The sequence below is a fragment of the Giraffa tippelskirchi genome, chromosome 1 (assembly GCF_054371585.1).
Source record: "Giraffa tippelskirchi isolate mGirTip1 chromosome 1, T2T-mGirTip1v1.2.pri, whole genome shotgun sequence".
In the NCBI taxonomy this organism is placed as follows: domain Eukaryota; kingdom Metazoa; phylum Chordata; class Mammalia; order Artiodactyla; family Giraffidae; genus Giraffa; species Giraffa tippelskirchi.
This window is the reverse complement of record NC_137275.1, coordinates 94,183,683-94,206,373: the sequence shown is the minus strand read 5'-3', so window position 1 is coordinate 94,206,373 and position 22,691 is coordinate 94,183,683. Positions and strand designations below refer to the sequence as shown.

General features: G+C 38.4%; 1 protein-coding gene and 1 pseudogene across 1 annotated transcript in view; one reads left to right on the top strand and one right to left on the bottom strand.

Annotated features, from left to right (window-relative positions):
* The window catches only part of EGF (epidermal growth factor), a 95,644-nt gene that overhangs the window by 46,160 nt on the left and 26,793 nt on the right, over positions 1 to 22,691 (bottom strand). Inside the window, 5 exon segments of the mRNA XM_081516912.1 lie at positions 1,367 to 1,503; positions 2,599 to 2,724; positions 3,710 to 3,830; positions 10,149 to 10,282; positions 11,343 to 11,468. Coding sequence (XP_081373038.1) covers positions 1,367 to 1,503; positions 2,599 to 2,724; positions 3,710 to 3,830; positions 10,149 to 10,282; positions 11,343 to 11,468 — 644 coding nt within the window.
* LOC145534251 (large ribosomal subunit protein eL30-like) lies at positions 8,325 to 9,448 on the top strand (annotated as a pseudogene).

Below are 22,691 nucleotides of genomic sequence, written 5' to 3'. Positions count from 1 at the left end.
TCTATGGAGTTACATAGATTCAGTTCATAGAAAAGAAATAATTATTTTCTAGTGTTAAATTATAATACTTCTATTTGCAAAAATAGTTATATTTGGCTACCAATCCATATCGATTAAACACAGAATCAATTTACTTCACTCTGTCCCTTTTGGCCATTTACTAGAATGCTTTAAATCAGAAAAAAAACAGAAGCACAAAGTTTAAAAATTCTAGGAACAAAAGCACCATCTAGTAATAATTAATCGTTATGGAGGGAGGTTAATAACTATATAACTTCATCATTACTGGGTGATCAATTTTCAAAAAAATACTATAACATGTCTTTTCAAGCACATTCTAATCTAGCGCAAAGATAACTAAGAAATTAAAGACCAAATAGCTGATTGGGTTGATAATTTAGAAATTCTAATGCTTACACAAAAATACTTCATGTAAAATTATGTAAATAACATCCTAGATTGCCATTCACGCATGGACTGTAAGACTTATGTTTCTTGATTTTCATGATCAGGAGATCACCAAATTCTTTCACTTATGTGTGTTAGTCACTCAATCATGTCTGACTCTTTGTGACTCCATGGGCTGTAGCCTGCCAGGCTCCTCTGTCCATGGAATTCTCCAGGCAAGAATACTGGAGTGGGTAGCCATTCCCTTCTATAGTGGATCTTCCCAACTCAGGGACAGAACCTGGGTCTCCTGCATTGCAAGCAGATTCTTTACCATCTGAGCCACTAGGAAAGCCCTCCTTCCCTTAAAGCTATGTATTAAATGCAAATTAGTAATCCATACTTACTATGCTGCATCCCAACCTCCTACTTCTCCCAAAACATAAATAAACCAAAACCTATTTATGGCACTCCCCTGGTGTGTATGGTACTGGGCTAGCTTCCCATTCTCACCTCCAAAGAGGAAGCTAAACCTCAGATTCTATTTAAATCATCCCCAAAGCTGAATCATAGCAAGGACCAGGGTTGGTTGCTTGTTTAGTTGCTAAGTCATGTCTGACTCTTGGGACCCCATGGACCATAGCCTGCCAAGTCCCTCTGCCCATGAGATTCTCCAGGCAAGAATACTGGACTGGGTTGCCGTTTCCTTCTCCTGGGCAGATTCCCAACCCAGGAATCAAACCTGGGTCTCCTGCATTGCAGGCAGATTCTTTACCAACTGAGCTACACAGCTTATGGTAACAGAATCACCCTTAAAATTTTCTCAAGTGACATTTCAATGACCATTTAAATTTTTCTTTGCCTAATCATTCCAAGCTTTGTAGAGGATTTTCAAGTAGCCCAAGTTATCTTTTATGATAAAAATCCTCTATTCTGTCCTTGAAGCACAGCCACGTCTGTTCAAGTAGCAAAACCATACCTTATTTTCCACAGGGTCACGATCAAGGGCAAAAACCATTCTTATTTGTTGTTGGAGCAGAGTTCCATAATCTGTTCCATCAAAATGCATGTATCGAATATCTTGAGAATTGTCAAACAGCGAAAATGGCGGTGGTCCTAATAACCAAATTTGAATATGGCAACATTTAAAATAAGCCTTGGAACCCACAAGGCACTTCGGACTCTTCCCATTCATTGCACCCTCTTCCTTAATTCGTGCAGTACTTGTTTTCTTCATTTCCCACCAGTGTTGTGGTATGTTAAGACAGGCAAAAAGGCTGCCTTTTCCATGAGTTGGCATATGGTCAGATTTTATCACTGGATTCCTCCCTGCCTATGTGTCTGCTTTTAAAATGCAAATTACTTCTAGAAAGACACAGTATTAAGTAACAAATATCTCAGCTAAATTATGCAAGTCTTATGCTGTAATCTCCTTGATTCACATATATTGAAACATTAATATTATCAGATTGTATTGATTCATGTCCAAATAAATACCCTTTTCTGGACTGGGCACTTTTTAAATGGAGGTAACACTGTGTGAGTTAATAACAAGACCCCTCATAATTTCAGAGCTCAGATTATGCTATATTAACTAAGAAGTTAAGACTATTGGAGTCTGTAAGGCAAGCTATGCAGGTTCATCATTTATGTTACCCCTGATTACAGGCATAATGAACCTCAGGAGAGATTATGTCAATTTGGGATAAATCCAGGATTTCCAAGGCTATTGAAGGACATGAGGGATGTAATATTAGAAGATGAAAAAATAGCTGGAGCACACAACTTCATGTTTAATTTTGTCATGGAAAGGACAGAACTTGTCAAAGTATTATGATTATTACATTTACTGGAGAGATGAAAATCAAATCAATCAACAAATATTTATTAAATGCCTCTTAACTATAAAGCATTTTAAGACTATTCTTATTCTGGTTATGACTTTCATATATACTGAATGCCATACTTGATGTTATAGCAAATCTTTGCTTAATGTTAATTAACTTTAAAATGTTTCTCAAACACATAATTATTATTTATACAATAGTAACTTATTTATACTTATGTGATCTGTTTTCAATTTCCAAAAATGAAAAAAAAATTCAACTGCCTATGCAGAAGCCAAAAGCAATTTAACTCTTTCTAAATTAAATGGTGTTTTTCACATAAACTTTTTGCAGAGATGCACTTTTGAATGTTCACAGCACTAACCTGAAGATCTACAGCTATTTTTGTCCAGTTGTAGGTCACACCCAGGAAGGCAGCCACATTTCCAGGATACTGGGCTGAGAGGGGTGCAAAGCTGGCTACATCCACCATTATCAGGTGATGAAGAGCCTACAAAAAGCAGCTCCTTGGTAATGATACTATGTCACTCAAGAATCCACCAATTTTTCCTCAAAATATTGAGGTGAACCAAATATACATTGATTTTTAAGACCATTTCCACTGTAACAGTCATTCATACTGTTACAATCAAGTTTATTTTTCAGATATTAGGAGGAAAATGTCACTGTACGCTATTTCCCTATAACCTGACATCGTGAATGTTAAACCTTCACATCCCAGTGACCCTTGCCTTCTTGATCTGTCACTCCGTTTGTGAACAAGTGCTCTGGCAGCTGGCTGGAATAAGTAGTATGTTTTGATGAGTTTGGCAGCTGGTCTAATTCTTCTGGCATGTATGCTAAGTCGCTTCAGTCATGTCCAACTCTTTGAGACTATATGGACTGTAGCCTGCCAGGTTCCACTGTCCATGGGGTTCCAGGCAAGAATACTGATTAACATATTTTTTTCTCCCTCACATTTTTGGACTCTTGACTGCTTTTGCCCTTTTTGTTTAAAGAAAGTTACACATAACTCATCTGCTAACTTTGAGTTATAACCTTCACTCTACATACTTAAGTCTCTGTGAAGAGGAAAGTAGGGAGATATTCATAGGTACACAGAACAGGCAAAGCACTCCATATCCACCATCTTGTTTAATGCTGGCCACAAATCCAGGAGGCAGGTATCATTAACCTCTACAGATGAGTAAACTGAGACCAAAAGAAGGCAAGTAACAAGTTTAAAACATGCTGCTAGTAACTGATGTACTACCTCAGGGCTGTCTAGCTTCAAAGCTCTGGCTTACAGCTACTACACTATGCCCTCTAAAAACAAGAAACAAACAGAAATCTTCATTAAATTCATATGTTAATCCATTATGTAAATATATTTCAATGTATAATGTTGGGAAATCTATTTTCCTTTGTCAGCAGTTGTGATTTTTAGGTGTCAGAAAATAAATGTTTTCAAACAAACAATAGGTAAATAAGCTTACCACTGCATGTTTTTCCATCTGTCTCAAGCACTGAGCCTTCAGGACAGAAACATATGGGACTGTCTGAAGTCAGAACACAGTCATGACTGCATTCAGACACATTGCTTGGGCAGGAAATTAACTCTAATTAATGAAAAATAAGGCCAAAATTAATGTTAAATCAGATTTATGGAAATTTGGTAAAATCAGTGCTAACAAAAAAATGATCTCCTGAAAAGAATAAGTTAAACAAAGACTAAACATTTATGAATTGCTATGGTAATGGAGATATAAAAATAAAGAAAAAATTCCAAATCTAAAGCAAATTAATGAAAGACTTCTGATTTTGGAAAATGACTCGTTTCCTCAAAGTTTCTTTTCTGTCAAATATTGTTAAGTTATTAGTCATCAAAATTCCAAAATATTTTAGATAGAACTTGGGCAAAGGATTCTCAAATTCACCTAGAAAACAAATTATATGGCTATGAAAAATAAAAACATTGTATGACTGTCATTAGATGAAAGAAGAGAATGAGAGGCAGTAAATAATATCAAAATTATCATAAAGCTACAATAATTAAAACAGTTGGTAATGTGTAATAATAGATCATGAGGATAATAGAATCAGATAGAAGGTTCATTTTAGAAAAGACTCAAGTACAGATAAGAATACAGTATATGATAAAGCTATTTTAAGTCACTGAGCATGTGGAATATCATCCAGTAAATGGTAAATAAATGAGTAATGATTTGGGGCAAAAATTAAATCCCTGTACTACACCACACATCAACATAAATTCTAAGTAAATCAAACATTAAAATGTAAAATATATACCATACAAGTTCTTGAAGTTTGGACAATCAAGTGAGATTATATGTGTCCTATTTGGCATATAATGAACTCTGTAACATATTAACACCACGCACTTAAGTACAGCTGCTCACTGGTAAACCATATGGCATTAGAAGAAGGGCAAGTTCCATAAACAATCACAAAGGTGGTGGGTAATTTCCAAGAAATTCATTACCATTCATCCTTTATTCTGTGCCTCATCTGATAAGACATATGACATTTTTTCATCTGTGAAGCAGTACTAGGCAATATATGTGTGTGTATATATATATATATATATATATATTTTTTTTTTTTTTTGGCTACAGTGTGACTTTTAGGACTTTAGTTGCCAGACCAGGGCCAAACTAGGCCCTGTGGCAATAGAAGCTCGAAGTCCCTTACCACTGGACCACCAGGGAATTCCCACATAATTTTAAACCTTTGTTTCTACTTAGCTATGTTAGTAGATTCAACAAGAAACCTATAAGAAGTTATTTGAGTATGTAATCCTAAACTTGAATTGAGAATATCCATATAAACTCATATTTCTCTTTTTAAAAAGTGCTTTCCTAATTTTGATGCCCCAAAAGCCCTCAAAACAATTACTAACTTTGTAGCGAATTATGTTCTCTAAATACAATTTCTCATTAAAAGGAAGAAGTAGCCTTGAGAGATTGCTGATTCTAGGTCTAGAACATAAAACATACAAGACAAGACAGGAAAATATGTCCTGCCAGGTAAGAGGAAACTATCAAAGACTGCTGGGACCTGGAATCCATTTGGAGAGTCTCCCATCAGCCAAAGAGGAAATAGTTTGCTCATTGGTAAGCATAACAACCGCAATGGATTGAAACATATAAAAAATGTTAAAAATTCAGGAGTTCATAATGATACTTACAAAAAAATTCCCAAAGTCCTTCTATGAAGACACTATCACCCTGATGCCAAAACCAGACAAAGACACTACCAAAAAAGAGTTACAGGCCAGTATCTTTGATGGATATAGATGCAAAACTCTTCAAGAAAATATTAGCAAACTGAATCTCACAACATACGCAAAGGGTCATACACTATGATCACGTTGGATTCATTTCAAGGTCACAAGGATGGTTCAGTATATGCAAATCAATTGATGTGGTACACCACATCATCAAAAGAAAGGACTAAAATCACATGATGCAGAAAAAGCATTAGATAAAATTCAATATCCATTCATGATAAAAACTCTTGCAAAAAGTGGATATAGAAGGAACACATCTCAATAGATATGACAAACCACAGCCAGTATAGTGGTAAAAAGCTGAAAGCCTTCCCATTAAAATATGGAACAAGAGGATGCCCACTCTCACCACTTCTAGTCAACACAGTATCAGAAGTCATAGCCACAACAATCAGACAAGAAATAAAAGGTATCTGAATTGGGAGGATAGAGGTAAAACTGTCAATATATGCAGATAGCATGATACTTTATATAGACAACCCTAAAGACATCACACAAAAACTATTAGAACTGATAAATAAATTTGTTACAAGACTGATATACAGAAATCTCTTGCATTTGTTTATACTAATGATGAAATATAAGAAAGAGAAAGTAAAAAAATCAATCCCATTTATAATTACATCAGGAAAAAAAATACCTAGGAATAAATCTAACCAAGGAGGTGAAAGACTTATTCATTGAGAACTATAAAACATTAATAAAGAAGATCACAGGTGATTCAAGGAAATGGAAAGATACCCCATGATCTTAGATTGGAAGAATTTTAACAATATTGTTAAAATGGCCAATCTATTGAAAGTAATCTGCAGATTTACTGTGATCTCTATCAAATTACCCATGGTGGTTTTCATAGAACTAGAATGAATAATCCTAAAATTTATTTGGAAACACAGAAGACCCAGAATTGACAAAGCAGTCCTGAGGGAAAAGAACAAAGCAGAAGGCATAATCCCTCCATATTTTAGACAAAATACTACAAAGCTACCGTAATCAAAACAATGTGGCATTAGCACAAAAACAGACATGGATCAATGGAACAGAAATAAACCCACACACCCATGGTCAATTAGTCTTTCACAAAGGAAGTAAGAACGTACAATGGAGAAAAGACAGTTTTTTCAGCAAGTGGTGTTCACATGTAAATCAATGAAGTTAGAATACTCCCTCACACTATACACAAAAATAAAAACAACATAAAGGCTTAAATATAAGACACGACATTATAAAACTCCTAGAAGGGAATATAGGAAAAACATTCTCTGACATAAATTTCATCAATGTTTTCTTAGGTCAATCTCCTAATGCAAAAGAAATACAGACAAAAATAAATAAATCGGGCCTAATTAAACTTACAAGCTTTTGCACAGCCAAGGATACCATAAACAAAACGAAAAGACAACAAGCGTTGGTGGTCAGGATGTAAATTGATGCAGCCAGTATGGAGGTTCCTTAAGAAATTAAAACTAGAGTTACCATGTGTGTGTGTGCTTAGTCGTTCAGTTGTGTCCAACTCTTTGCCTGGCTCAGATGGTAGAGTTACCATATGATTCAACAACTCCACTACTGGGCATATAACCAGAAAAAACAAAAGTTCTAATTCAAAAAGATTCTTGCACTCCAATGTTCATAGCAGCACTATATATAATAGCTGAGAAATGGAAGCAATCTAAGTGTCCAGCAACAGACGAATGAATATAGAAGATGTGAGATGTATGTACAATAGAATATTACTCAGCCATAAAAAAGAATGAAATAATGCTATTTTTAGCAACATGGATGGACCTAGAGATTATTATACTAAGTAATTCAGACAAAGGCAAATATATGACATCACTTATATATGGAATCTAAAAAATAGTACAAATGGTTTTATTGAAAAAACAGAAACAGACTCACAAACATAGAAAACAACTTAGGGTTACCAAAGGGGGAGGGTGGGTAGGGATAAACTGGGAACATGGGATTAACAGTCGCACACCACCATATATAAAATAGATAAACAGAAGGTACAGAGAATTGTATTTCATATCTCAATATCCAAAAAACTATAATAGAAAAGCATTTTTTTAAAAATAATGTAGATATATACATATATGTGCTTAGTCACTCAGTCGTGTCCAACTCTTTGGGACCCCATGGAGTGTAGCCCACCAGGCTCCTTTGTCCGTGGGATTTCTCAGGCAAGAATACTGGAGTGGGTTGCCATGCCCTCCTCCAGGGGATCTTCCCAACCCAGGGATCGAACCCATGTCTCCCACATTGTAAGCGGATTCTTTACTGTCTGAGCCAACAGGGAAGCCCATATACATATATATGTATAAGAGAATCACTTAGTTGAACACCTGAAAGTAAACAGTATTGCAAACCAACTATATTTCAATAAAAAATAAAATTAAAAAACCCATCAGCCACCTTTGAAAGGTGTTAAAGAACCAACCCATTATTCTAAATAAAGAAAACAATCCAAGATTTATACTGCCTTAACTTAAGATTCTTGCACTCCAATGTTCATAGCAGCACTATATATAATAGCTGAGAATTGTAAGGATTGTAACTTAAAGTAACCAAGTAGTTAATGAGAGTACATTTTCTTTATAAAAGTATTATAATTAATAATGTAAAAGAAATATAAGAACTAGATATCACCATTCAAATCCCTTGATGAAATAATGGATACAGGAAATGAGTGTTCATGGCTGCTACAACCATTCCCTTAAAGATGACTAGGCTCTTTCTTGCTCCCAGCCATTGTGGCAGCTGCTCTGTGTTGGGGGCAGTCCTGCACGTATGGCAGAAAAATGGTAATCCAAAAGAAGACAAAAAAGTTGCTGACATCGATCAGTTCTAGGCTCCAACTTGTTATAAAAAGTGGAAACTAGGTGCTGCAGGTACAAGCAGACCCTGAAAATGTTCAGATAAGGTAAGAAGAAACCAGTCATCCTCACCAACAAATGCCAAATGCCCAAAACCAATGGAAATCTGAAACAGAGTACTACACCATGTTGGTCAAAACTGGTGGCCACCACTACAGTGGCAATGATAATGAATTGGGAACAGCATGTTGCAAATCTACAGTATGTATGTCACTGGCAAAGCCCACTGGGGTCCTTGGAGGTGGGGGGGGGCGGATAAGACAGAATCTAGGTAATAAGGTCTAACCTCTTCTTTGGATTTATCAGATGGAACAGTGGCAAAGAATCCACCTGCCAAGCAAGAGATGCGGGTTCGATCCTTGGGTTGGGAAGATCTCCTGGAGAAGGCAATGGCAATGCACTCCAGTTTTCTTGCCTGGAAAATCCCACAGACAGAGGAACCTGGCACACTACAGTCCATGGGGTTGCAAAGAGCCAGGCATGACTTAGCAACTGAGCACATACACAACCTCTTCTTTGAGCTGGTTTTTTTTTTTTTTCAGTTGCCTATAGGAGACCTTGTGCATAACACATGGTATTAGGGTTCCCAGTGAAGAATTACTGTGCCTGACACTCCAGCTCCCTGGACTGCAGGGGACTGCATGCAGAAGCACTGTGTTCAACATCTCAATTCAACATGGTAGAGACAGGCCATGTACACAAACCTTAAGACCAGTAGAGAGAGCTGGAGTGTGAGCACTACACCAGTCAGGGGGGCCAATGGAAACTCTACCCCTACCTGCTACTGAGAACCCTATAAAGCAGCCCTGCCTGTTGGGGGAGCTGGTGCTATGCAGGTCAGCTCACATTTCTCCAATCTCTGATCAAATAAGGCTTTCCTTTGCTGCTGAACCAAACTAGGTCTCTTTCTATTGGCATTAGTGATGCTGGGCAGGAGGACTTTTGTGGGGACTGATTGAAAAGGGGTGGCAACATGCACGCTGGCTATTATTGACCCAGGTGATTCTAATATCGTTAGAAGAATGCCAGAATGGACTGGTGAAAAGTAAATGGTGCATATTTTTTCTTCAGTAAAACTGCCCAGAGTTTAGAACAAATGTCAGAAAGAGAAACAACCAGATGTTATGTGTCTCCTGACGGAAGTATAAACACACCAATGAAGCACTATTGTCAAAATTGCAAAGTCTAATTTGATCAAGACTGCAGATCTAGCTACAAGTGTTCAGAAGGACAGGGACATCATAGAAGATTTTCAATAAAATCCAGAGTATGAGAAATTCTGCAGGAAAAAACATATAGTTTCTTCAGTAAATACTTGAAAGGGGGAAAAAAGAAGAGAAAGAATCTGTAGGGTAAAAGAGAGAGAGGTATCAAGCTAATACAACACAAGGAACTTATTTGCATATTAAGTCAAACAAATCAACTATTTAAAAAATCTTTTTTAAGATAACTAGAAAACAGTTTTTTAGATGTAATAGTGTACTATGATTATATTTTTTACATGCTTATCTTTTAGCGATATATAATGGAATATAATAAAATATAGATAAACAAACAGTAAAATATATAAGTACATGCTTAATGGAGGTTTTGATTTAACAGGTCTTGGGTAGCGTCTGGTCACTTATGTTTTAAAAAAACAAACCAAAATAAAACTCCAAGTTAATTCTGATATATACTATTGGTCACCAACCCAGACCACAGGCATATTATAAACAGTGAAAATGGAGGAAATAAGGCAGTTAATACTTGTGACTTATGGTGACACCGTTTCCCATCAGGAAGCAGAACATATCCTTCAGGGCATGTGCAGTAATAGGATCCAGGGATATTTTCACAGCCCGCTGTGCAGCCATGATTCCTAAAAGCACACTCATTGACATCTACACCATGACAACAGCAAAAAAGTCAGAAGGTAATTTTTGAAAATAAATTGTAGTTATCATTAATATGTCAGCAATAAGTAGGATATCTCACACCTCTATCTGCTATAACTGACTGTAGCAAGACAGTTTTTGCTACTCTAACAAGGGGTGAAAGAAAGTCAGTTCAATTATCCGGAAAGCCACCATTTAAACTGTCATAGTTTATTCTTTCAAATATAGATTTTCATATCAGAATTACTCTTGGGATAAAGTAGCACTATTTCCCCTGAAAAGATATAGCCGTTTAAGGAAGGACCATGGAAAGTTCTTGACAAGGACAAGACATCCCATGCTCTGCTCTTCAGCCTTCTCAATGCTGACAGGGGCCCTTTACCTGAACGTGGGAACATTTCCCAGCAGTTTTACTCTGGCCGAAACCCAGCCTTCCAGATCACTGTTCTATGCAATAGGTCTCATCTACTGGTCCCATGCAAGCAGGGGGCCACAATTTACAGGCAGATCCCGGGTTTACCTAAAGTCTCATCTCAACTAATTCCACTGAATTCTTTTTGTCAGTACTTCACTGGCCCTCCTAGGAGAAGGGACACTGCATTTCTCCCTAGGTTCATTATACTGAGTCTGGAATCTCAAAACAGGAAAAGCCTAATATAACCAGCCCTGGCACAGTCTCTCAAGATTTCGACCAAACGGTTACATGATGAGATGTGGGAATCATATACTCTTTGAGGATCTCTTACAAGAGTTAAAAAACTTGACAATACTGACATTTTGTACACTGTCAAACTAAACCCATGGAAGTCCATGGAGTTCACTCAGAGAATTCCTGCCTTATACTCATCCCTGAGTAGCCTCTGAAAGTATTTGATCTAGGAACAGAAGATATAAAGGAGAACTGAAAGTGCTACAAAGGCTTTAAAACTGGGGGGAAAAATAACATTCCTTTTCTGGGGGGAAGAATATGAGGAAACTTGAATTTGGTTTCACATTGAGGCTCTTGATGACCCACTGACGACCAGCCACTGGCTAAGCTGAGCTGAGCTTGCTCACCACAGATTACCTTCACAGTTCTTTCCATCTTGGCTTAAAGTGTATCCCTCTGCACACATGCACACTTGGGACTTAGGCTCTTCCTCACACATGCTGCCTCTGCAGTTACCTTTCTTCAGTTTGCAGAGTTTCTGATCTAAAAGAGAAGACAGCTAATTTGGAGCAGAGGTGTATTTTGACAGGGATACTACATGATCCCTGCCTGGTTCTTAAGAACTCTAATCTTCCTACGACGTCAGCAGGGGTGTTGTTTCACAGTGGCACTGCTCTAGGGTCAAACCATAGCCCAGATTACTCAGCCTTCCAAAGCCCATTTATTTCTCTAATTGTACTTCTCCTACAGTAGCTCTCAGGGTGAACAAAGTGAAAGTGTCAGTAGCTCAGGCATGTCTGGCTCTTTGCAACTCCGTGGACTGTAGCCTGCCAGGCTGCTCTGTCCATGGAATTCTCCAGGCAAGTATACTGGAGTGGATTGCCATGCCCTTCTTAAGGGGATCTTCCTGACCCAAGGACTGAACCCGGGTCTCCTGCATTGCAGACAGATTCTTTACTGTCTGAGCAAACAGGGAAGTCCTAGTTCTCAGGTTGCTGCTACTGCTAAGTCGCTTCAGTCGTGTCTGACTCTGTGCGACCCCCATAGACGGCAGCCCACCAGGCTCCGCCGTCCCTAGGATTCTCCAGGCAAGAATACTGGAGTGGGTTGCCATTTCCTTCTCCAGTGCATGAAAGGGAAAAGTGAAGGTGAAGTCGCTCAGTCATGTCCAACTCTTTGCGACCCCATGGACTGTAGCCTACCAGGCTCCTCCGTCCATGGGATTTTCCAGGCAAGAGTGCTGGAGTGGGATGCCATTGCCTTGGAAATGTCATTCCTTGGGTTATAAACACTAAGTACAACTTAATAGCTTTATCTTTTTGACCTGCTTTTATGAAAATATGTATTTATTTATTTAAAAAACAAGGCACAAAAATAAATGTTTTTGTTTTTCTGATGCTGTTTCTTGTTGAAAATGCTGAAAATGAAGTATCTGTTTAAAAAGCAAAAAAGGTACAAAATTAAGAACATATTTTCTTAAGTATAATATTTATGGGTCAGATCTATATATTTATCTATTTTAGGGTCATTATGTAAAGAATAGCATCTTTCAGACAATATATTCCATTGCCATATGTCGTATCCTCAAATTTATGAATTTATTGCTGCCAGCATTCCTTGTTTCATAAAATAGCCCAGGGTGGGTAGTAAAATCTACTCAGTGAGGTAGGTGCTCAGGTTAAATTAGCCAAATACACTAAACAAAAAATGGCCAGCTTGGTACCTTTGGTTATCAGAACCAGAGTCATGGGCTAAACTGGCAACACATATATCGTTATTCACATTTTGCTCATTTTTTTTCTACCAATTTTAATGACTTTATGAAATACTATGGGATAAGCTTGAGTTTGAGGGCAGCTCTCAACATGCATTTTGGAGGCCAGAGCTCTGGCAATAGGTGACGGCAGGGGAAGAAGATTGGGGCCATGGACCAGGAGTCCTGGCATAACTGAGATCAGTGACAGCCTGAATAATGTGAGGAGCCAAGGACCTTCAAAAAGGACCACTGAAAACCCAGCCTTCTGTGAAAGAAACAAGCAACAAGAAACAAGTCAGCGAGAGCCGAAGCATGGCAGTGTGAGAGGCCTAAGCTGTCCTCCATGTAGGTTTGTGTCCCTGGTCTCTGTTCATCTGTGAGTACTTAGGATGATGGCACCTGACTCTGACTCTGCCCCTTTCCTTCTACTCAAAGTTACTAAACACATTCCTTGACCAACAAACCATCACACATGCAAACGTCTCTAACCTGTGTCCGACTCCTCGCAACTGTAGCCTGCCAGGCCCCTCTGTCCATGGGATTCTTCAGTCAAGAATACCGGAATGGGTTGTCATTTCCTTCTCCAGAGGATCTTGCCAACCCATGGATGGAACTCAGGTGTCCTGCATTGACAGGCAGGTTCTTTACCCCTGAGCCACTTGAGAAGCCCAAAGCATCACACGTTGAAAACATAGTCTTGTCCTCTTGAAAATGTTTCTAATGTACATTAAGATCTCGTGGGGGGCATGTCAACTTCTAGAGATTCTGACCTGATAAATGAGGGGAAAGGCTCATCTTCACCAGAATCTAGAACAATTCAGATGGTAGGAGTCTTTACAGCACACTTTAAGAAACACTGGCCTAATATGCTAAGGGAACACCCCACTTTCACCTAAGTTACCGACACCACCTTTTAGCTAATCTGTGTTATTTCTTTGGTTATTTTAAACTTGTTTACTCATATCTCTTGAAAAAATTAAATGGACAGTATTTCTGATTATTTAATACTACTGCAATACTACCTACTAAGTCAGGTAAGATTTACACAGAATAGTTTTGGATATTGATTCCAAAATTTTTGTTTCTTGTCCACAGTTTTTATGCCAATTACACATTTAGTTACATTGTTCTTCATGTTCCTACATGCTTCACATATCAACATTTTAATTAAGAAAATTAAGAACCAAATGATTCCAGTTTTTAAAGTAAGTGACTAAAGTCAGAAACTCGAAGACATATTGGAGACAAAATGTACCTACTTTGATTTCTAAAAAAGAGCATGTGATTGTTTTAACTGTACTTTTTATAATATTTACAAGTGAAAATCAATAAAAATCCAGCAAGATCTGATTCAGCCTTTTAATAGCCCCAAAGTGCTACCACTTTCTTGAGAGGGATCATGCTTCCTGTAAATATCTCTTATAAAAATATTTCCAAACCAAGCATGATAGATGACCACTGCACTCAAGAGTTGGGAAAACTGAGTTCTGTCTCAGTTCTGCTTTTACATAAAATAACTTTATCTCTTTGACTTCAGTTTCCATGAAATAAAAGTGTTGAAGTAGATAGTCCCTGAAATCTCTCACTGAAAAAAACATTATGGTTCTATACAGAATCAGATGTTTGTTGTAAATTTCTCTAAGTTTACGTCTTTAAAGATTCTCAAATCTTAATTACTGCTTATAAATGTTAAGGGATATTCAAACCGACTTATGAAGAAAACAGTGAGTGTCTAGGGTACAGGAAATTGCTCTTTCACCTACATCCACTGTTATTTATCTCTTTTCTTCTTGTACTTTTCTATTACCTCTTACCTGCTCTTCTGTGTGTTCTTATCATCATTAACATTGCCATTATCATCACAATTATGTATGTATATGTGTGTATATGTATGTGTATATGTGACTGTGGCTCAGACCATGAACCCCTTATTGCCAAATTCAGACTGAAATTGAAGAAAGTGGAGAAAACCACTAGACCATTCAGGTATGACCTGAATCAAATCCCTTATGACTATACAGTGGAAGTGAGAAATAGATTTAAGGGACTAGACCTGATAGAGTGCCTGATGAACTATGGACAGAGGTTCATGACACTGTACAGGAGACAGGAATCAAGACCATCCCCAAGAAAAAGAAATGAAAAAAAGCAAAATGGCTGTCTGAGGAGGCCTTACAAATAGCTGTGAAAAGAAGGGAAGCAAAAAGCAAAAGAGAAAAGGAAAGAAATACCCATTTGAATGCACAGTTGCAAAGAATGGCAAGAAGAGATAAGAAAGACTTCCTCAGTGATCAATGCAAAGAAATAGAGGAAAACAATAGAATGGGAAAGACTAGAGATCTCTTCAAGAAAATTAGAGATACCAAGGGAACATTTCATGCAAAGATAGGCTAAATAAAGGACAGAAATGGTAGGGACCTAACAGAAGCAGAAGATATTAAGAAGAGGTGGCAAGAATACACAGAAGAACTATACAAGAAAGATCTTCATGACCCACATAATCACGATGGTTTGATCACTCACCTAGAGCCAGACATCCTGGAATGTGAAGTCAAGTCGGCCTTAGGAAGCATCACTACGAACAAAGCTAGTGGAGGTGATGGAATTCCAGTTGAGCTTTTTCAAATCCTGGAAGATGATGCTGTGAAAGTGCTTCACTCACTATGCCAGCAAATGTGGAAAACTCAGCAGTGGCCACAGGACTGGAAGAAGTCAGTCTTCATTCCAATCCCAAAGAAAGGCAATGCCAAAGAATGCTCAAACTACCGCACAATTGCACTCATCTCACACGCTAGTAAAGTAATGCTTAAAATTCTCCAAGCCAGGCTTCAGCAATACGTGAACCGTGAACTTCCAGATGTTCAAGCTGGTTTTAGAAAAGGCAGAGGAACCAGAGACCAAATTGCCAATATCCGCTGGATCACCAAAAAAGCAAGAGAGTTCCAGAAAAACATCTATTTCTGCTTTATTGACTATGCCAAAGCCTTTGACTGTGCAGATCACTATAAACTGTGGAAAATTCTGAAAGAGATGGGAATACCAGACCACCTGACCTGTCTCTTGAGAAACCTGTATGCAGGTCAGGAAGCAACAGTTAGAACTGAATGTGGAACAACAGATTGGTTCCAAATAGGAAAAGGAGCATGTCAAGGCTGTATATTGTCACCCTGCTTATTTAACTTATGCAGAGTACATCATGAGAAATGCTGGGCTGGAGGAAGCACAAGCTGGAATCAAGATTGCTGGGAGAAATATCAATAACCTCAGATATGCAGATGACACCACTCTTATGGCAGAAAGTGAAGAAGAACAAAGAGCCTCTTGATGAAAGTGAAAGAGGAGAGTGAAAAAGTTGGCTTAAAGTTCAACATTCAGAAAACTAAGATCATGGCATCAGGTCCCATCACTTCATGGCAAATAGATGGGGAAACAGTGGAAACAGTGGCTGAGTTTATTTTTCTGGGTTCCAAAATCACTGCAGATGGTGATTGCAGCCATGAAATTAAGACACTTGCTCCTTGGAAGAAAGTTATGACCAACCTAGATAGCATATTAAAAAGTAGAGACATTACTTCGCCAACAAAGGTCCGTCTAGTCAAGGCTATGGTTTTTCCAGTGGTCATGTATGGATGTGAGAGTTGGACTATAAAGAAAGCTGAGCCCCAGAGAATTGATGCTTTTGAACTGTGGTGTTGGAGAAGACTCTCGAGAGTCCCTTGGACTGCAAGGAGATCCAACCAGTCCATCCTAAAGCAGATCAGCCCTGGGTGTTCATTGGAAGGACTGATGCTGAAGCTGAAACTCCAGTACTTTGGCCACCTCATGCAAAGAGTTGACTCATTTCAAAAGACCCTGATGCTGAGTAGCAAACACCCTATTCCAACAACACAAGAGAAGACTCTACACGTGGACATCACCAGATGGTCAACACCGAAATCAGATTGATTATATTCTTTGCAGCCAAAGATGGAGAAGCTCTATACAGTCAGCAAAAACAAGACCGGGAGCAGACTGTGGCTCAGATCACGAACTGCTTATTGCCAAATTCAGATTTAAATTGAAGAAAGTAGGGAAAACCACTAGTTCATTCAGGTATGACCTAGATCAAATCCCTTATGAGTATACAGTGGAAGTGACAAATAGATTTAAGGGACTAGACCTGATAGAGTGCCTGATGAACTATGGACAGAGGTTTGTGACATTGTACAGGAGACAGGGATCAAGACAATCCCCAACATAAAGTAATGCAAAAAAGCAAAGTGGCTGTCTGAGGAGGCCTTACAGATAGCTGGGAAGAGAAGAGAAGCGAAAAGCAAAGGAGAAAAGGAAAGATATTCCCATCTGAATGCAGAGTTCCAAACAGTAGCAAGCAGAGGTAAGAAAGCCTTCCTCAACGATCAGTGCAAAGAAATAGAGGAAAACAACAGATCGGGAAAGACTAGAGATCTCTTCAAGAAAATTAGAGGTACCAAAGGAACATTTCATGCAAAGATAGGCTCGATAAAGGACAGAAATGGTATGGACCTAACAGAAGCAGAAGATATTAAGAAGAGGTGGCAAGAATACACAGAAGAACTGTACAAAAAATATCTTCACACCCAAGATAATAACGATGGTGTGATCACTCACCTAGAGCCAGACATCCTGGAATGTGAACTCAAGTGGGCCTTAGAAAGCATCACTACGAACAAAGCTAGTGGAGGTGATGGAACTCCAGTTGAGCTATTTCAAATCCTCAAAGGTGATGCTGTGAAAGTGCTGCACTCGATATGCCATCAAATGTGGAAAACTCAGCAGTAGCCACAGGACTGGAAGAGGTCAGTTTTCGTTCCAATCCCAAAGAAAGGCAATGCCAAAGAATGCTCAAACTACCACACAATTGCACTCATCTCACATGCTAGTCAAGTAATGCTCAAAATTCTCCAAGCCAGGCTTCAGCAATACGTGAACCATGAACTTCCAGATGTTCAAGCTGGTTTTAGAAAAGGCAGAGGAACCAGAGATCAAATTGCCAATATCCGCTGGATCATCAAAAAAGCAAGAGAGTTCCAGAAAAACATCTATTTCTGCTTTATTGACTATGCCAAAGCCTTTGACTGTGTGGATCACAATAAACTGTGGAAAATTTTGAAAGAGATGGGAATACCAGACCATCTGACCTGTCTCTTGAGAAACCTGTATGCAGGTCAGGAAGCAACAGTTAGAACTGGACATGGAACAACAGACTGGTTCCAAATAGGAAAAGGAGTATGTCAAGGCTGTATATTGTCACACTGCTTATTTAACTTATATGCAGAGTACATCATGAGAAACACTGGGCTGGAAGAAACACAAGCTGGAATCAAGATTGCCGGGAGAAATATCAATAACCTCAGATATGCAGATGACACCACCCTTATAGCAGAAAGTGAAGAACTAAAGAGCCTCTTGATGAAGGTGAAGGAGGAGAGTGAAAAAGTTGGCTTAAAGCTCAACGTTCAGAAAACTTAAGATCATGGCATCTGGTCCCATCACTTCATGGGAAATAGATGAGGAAACAGTGGAAACAGTGTCAGACTTTATTTTTTTGGGCTCCAAAATCACTGCTGATGGTGATTGCAGCCATGAAATTAAAAGACACTTATTCCTTGGATGGAAGGTTATGGCCAACCTAGATAGCATATTTAAAAGCAGAGACATTACTTTGCCAACAAAATTCCGTCTAGTCAAGGCTATGGTTTTTTCATTGGAAGGTCTGATGTTGAAGCTGAAACTCCAATACTTTGGCCACCTCATGCAAAGGGTTGACTCATTGGAAAAGACCCTAAGCTGGGTAGGATTGGGGGCGGGAGGAGAAGGGGACGACAGAGGATGTGATGGTTGGATGGCATCACCGACTCGATGGACATGGGTTTGGGTAGAGTCTGGGAGTCGGTGATGGACAGAGAGGCCTGGCGTGCTGCAATTCATGGGGTCGCAAAGAGTCGGACACGACTGAGTGACTGAACTGAACTGAACTGATGCTGAGAAAGATTGAGGGCAGGAGAAGAAGGGGACGACAGAGGATGAGATGGTTGGATGGCATCACCGACTCAATGGACATGGGTTTGGGTGGACTCAGGGAGTTAGTGATAGACAGGGAGGCCTGGTGTGCTGCCGTCCATGGGGTCGCAAAGAGTCGGACACGACTAAGCAACTGAACTGAATGTATGTGCATATATGCATCTCTTTTTCATTAATCAATAAGCTTTTGAAGATATGGCATGTATCCCATCACATTTATAGTCCAAGTAGCACCTAACCTGTTGCCTTTTACCACACAGGGTGCTACAAACATCTGGAATACATGCACAAAAATCTGTGCTAGTGAATCCTGCAACTTAACTCCCTTCTTTGGTTTCTCCTTGAATATCCAGTCAACCTCTGAGTTAGAGCTCAAACAGATGGTCAGTACTCTTTTTACTATACCACAATGCTGATGGTTTTACTGATACTTATTAACAATATACATTCAATGCTGAACATACGAGAAAAGTAATCACTATTCTACTCTGAATAGTTGTGCTAATCATGTGACCTGAATTCAGACACTCAGACTTAAAAGCCATTTTAGGAAGTGGCAAAACAGAGGATTGAGAGCTGTATTTTGCTTAATCTCCTTAATCTTCTGCTGTTCTTTAGCCTCAAATTAGGCTGAAGCCCGCACTCAGAATGCTGCAACTGACCTCAGATAACATCCCTCCCGGAGCTCAGCAGTGCAGCCTGATTACCTTTGAGATCAAATTAAAGCTCCTTAATCATGGAATTTAATGTCCACCCCCAACTGTTCCTTCAATAACTGTCCAGCACACAAGCCCTTATGAGCTTTGCTACAGCCAAGCAAACTAAGATTTTTACCTTGGCCTAGTTCTGAAACAACACACGTGGGGTTCCCGAGCCTGCTTCTTTCCACTGATCACACCTTTTTCTTAACCTCTAATTCAGTGTCAGATTCATGTCATCAACAAAGCCTTTCTAGTCTCTTCCATTTGAAACCATTCACTTGCGTCATTCTTGTAACTAAATATTTAGCAACCCCAATGGTTACAAAATTTGAATAATGTTTTATAAAGCATTTATATTATCACATGTAATTTTCATAACAAGCCCTTGAGCTGTGTAGAGCAATTATTGTCTTCATTTTACAGATTATGAAATAGTATCTTAAGGATCACATATAGATAATAAGGGGTAGGACTGGGACTCGAATTCCAGGCTTCAGTGATACACCCCATCTCTCTAATACAGATAATATGTATGTACGTATACATGTAATATGTATACTTATGTGTGGGTATATAGAACAATGGTTTTTATAGAAAAACACATTTAGATTAGTGATATTATATATTAATATATACCATTTACTGATATATATCAGTTATTAACATATTAACTAATGTTATACTATATTTTTATATAATATGTAAACTATATGTACATAGTATATTTTTCTATAAATGTCCATGATTTTTGTTTATTTATTTATTGTCTATTTCATTAGTGAATTTCCTGAATCAATGGTTCACTCACCTTGCTCTAAAAACCTCCCAAACAGTATAATATAGGAGCTCTTTGTTAATAGAAAAGAAAGAGGAAGAAACAAGAAAGGTTATTCTGTGCTACTGCAATTCCTAATTATAGTAGAAAATCACTTAAGCCAGAATTTAGCTACTTGGTATCATTATCCATCTAAACCTAAGAATCAGAAAGTAAACAACAAATCAACAGCCTCTGAGCAGTTAAAAAATAAGTGCCTTTCACTCACAGAAGAGCCTTAACTAATTAGGCCCACTCAGTCTTTGTGTATTTCAGACCTATCTCTGAGGAGCTTGGCCAGCCCACAACATGATGATGGTGTGCAGGCCTCCACCCACCTCCTCACTGCCACTCCTCACTCCTCTGCACCCAAGGCAGGGTGGCTACATGATTCCAGGGTTCCTTCTTGCTGAGCCCAGACACAGCCTCAGGTCACTTTTCCCACCACTAGATGCCTCAGGTCATGACTCTTCTTAAAGAAAGATGGCATAATTTAGAGTGTGAAATTTAGAGTGTGAAAATGATAACTGCAATGAATAAAAACACGTCAAATATTTTTTTACATCCTTGAATTTATAAAGATGCTTTCCAAAAAAAGTAAAAAGGTTACCTCTGGAGGATACACTAACCCTTTATTCTGAAAACAGGTAAAGTAAGGGAAAGATTAAATCAAGCATTTAATTTACCTTTTTTTAATAAAAGATGCTCCTCAGGGAAATCATATACCTGATTGGAAAAGTTCTTCAACTAATAAAGCAGTGGTAGAATTAGAATGTCATTACTTCAACCCTCTAATGAAAAAATGGCTCTAGACAATGATAATCAATAGCTTGTAAAGCCATTATATGAAAGGCTTAGAGAAAACTCTACAATGGACTGACCAGGCTGGTAACACCTAAATCCCTGACCAGTCTTTGAACATCACAAGGGAAATGGAGACCCAGTCACTACATGCCCTCTGGCTTGGTCCCTAGCTACACACAGTACTACCTGCACTACCACCTGTAAAGTACTCTTGCAAAAAATCTGAATCTAATCAGGCTTCTAGGCCAAAACCACCAGTTTATACAGACTCATGTTAAATGATACCATGGGGATAGAATCTGCAAAGTCGAGAATGTGGGGAATTCTAAGGGACAAGATCTGGATTCCTCAACAAACAAATGGCAGAGGAAAGCCTCAGAGAATAAACAGAGGCCACAGAGAGGCATATGGAAACCACCAAGAAGAGACAACGGCAAGAAAGATAAAAAAAAATGATAAAGAGTTATTCAAAGTATTTAAAAGGCATTTCAAATGGCAGCCATTTGGTGTCAGGGCAAACTTGCATTAAAAACGCAGCTTTGCCTCAAATCAGTCCTATTCTTGCCCCAGTGGTGTGTCATCTTTGTAAATGTGATCCTTATCATTAAGAAAATATCTATAACTATCTATAAATGTTAGGAAGATATAGAAATCCATAATTTGCTAAGAATTCTAGAAGAAATAACACATTTGGGTACTCAAATTGATCATTTAAACAATATGAAAAGAGAATATAAGTGTAGGTGAGGATATGGGGAAACTGGAAACCCTGTGCCCTGTCAGTGGGAATGCAAAATGATACAGCCGCTGGGGAAAGCAGTGTCGTGTGCCTCCAAAAAACTGAAAATGGAATTACCATGTGATCCAATAATTCACTACTGATTATATGTTCATAAGAATTAAAAGCAGGGTCTCAAAAAGAAATCTGTATACCCACATTTTTAGCAGCATTATTCCCAATAGCTAAAAGGTGGAAGAAACTCAATTATTCATCAATGAATAAAATGGAATATATACATGCAATGGGGTATTATTCAGGCTTAAAAAGGAAAAAAATTCTAAGACATGTTACAAAACAGATGCATCTTAAGGACATCATGCCGATGTCCTTTATTTTACAATAAACTAGTCACAAAAAGAGAAATACTGCATGATTACACTTATAGGAGGTACTTAGAGTAGGAGTCAAAAATCCTTGAAACAGAAAGAACAATAGAATGGTGGGAGCCAGAGACTGAGGAGAGGCAGAAATGGGGAGTTGTTATTTAATGGGTGGAGAGTTTCAGTTTTACAAGATGATAGCGTTTACAGAGATGACTGGTGGTGATGGTTGCATACACACATACACACAAACCATAAATGAACTTAATGCCACTGAACTGTACACTTAAAAATGGTTAAGATGAGGGACTTCCCTTGTGACTCAGTGGTTAAGACTCTGCACTTCCACTGCAGAGGGCATGGATTCAATCCCTGGTTAGGGAACCAAGATCCTGCATGCCACATGGCACAGTAAAAAAAAAAAAAGCCTAAGATGATAAATTTTATATGTATTTTACCACAATTTTTACATTTCAGAAAAACTACATGAAAAAAATACTCATATATCTAGGATGATTCTTTTCTAGAAGTTTCACAAAAACCCTAAG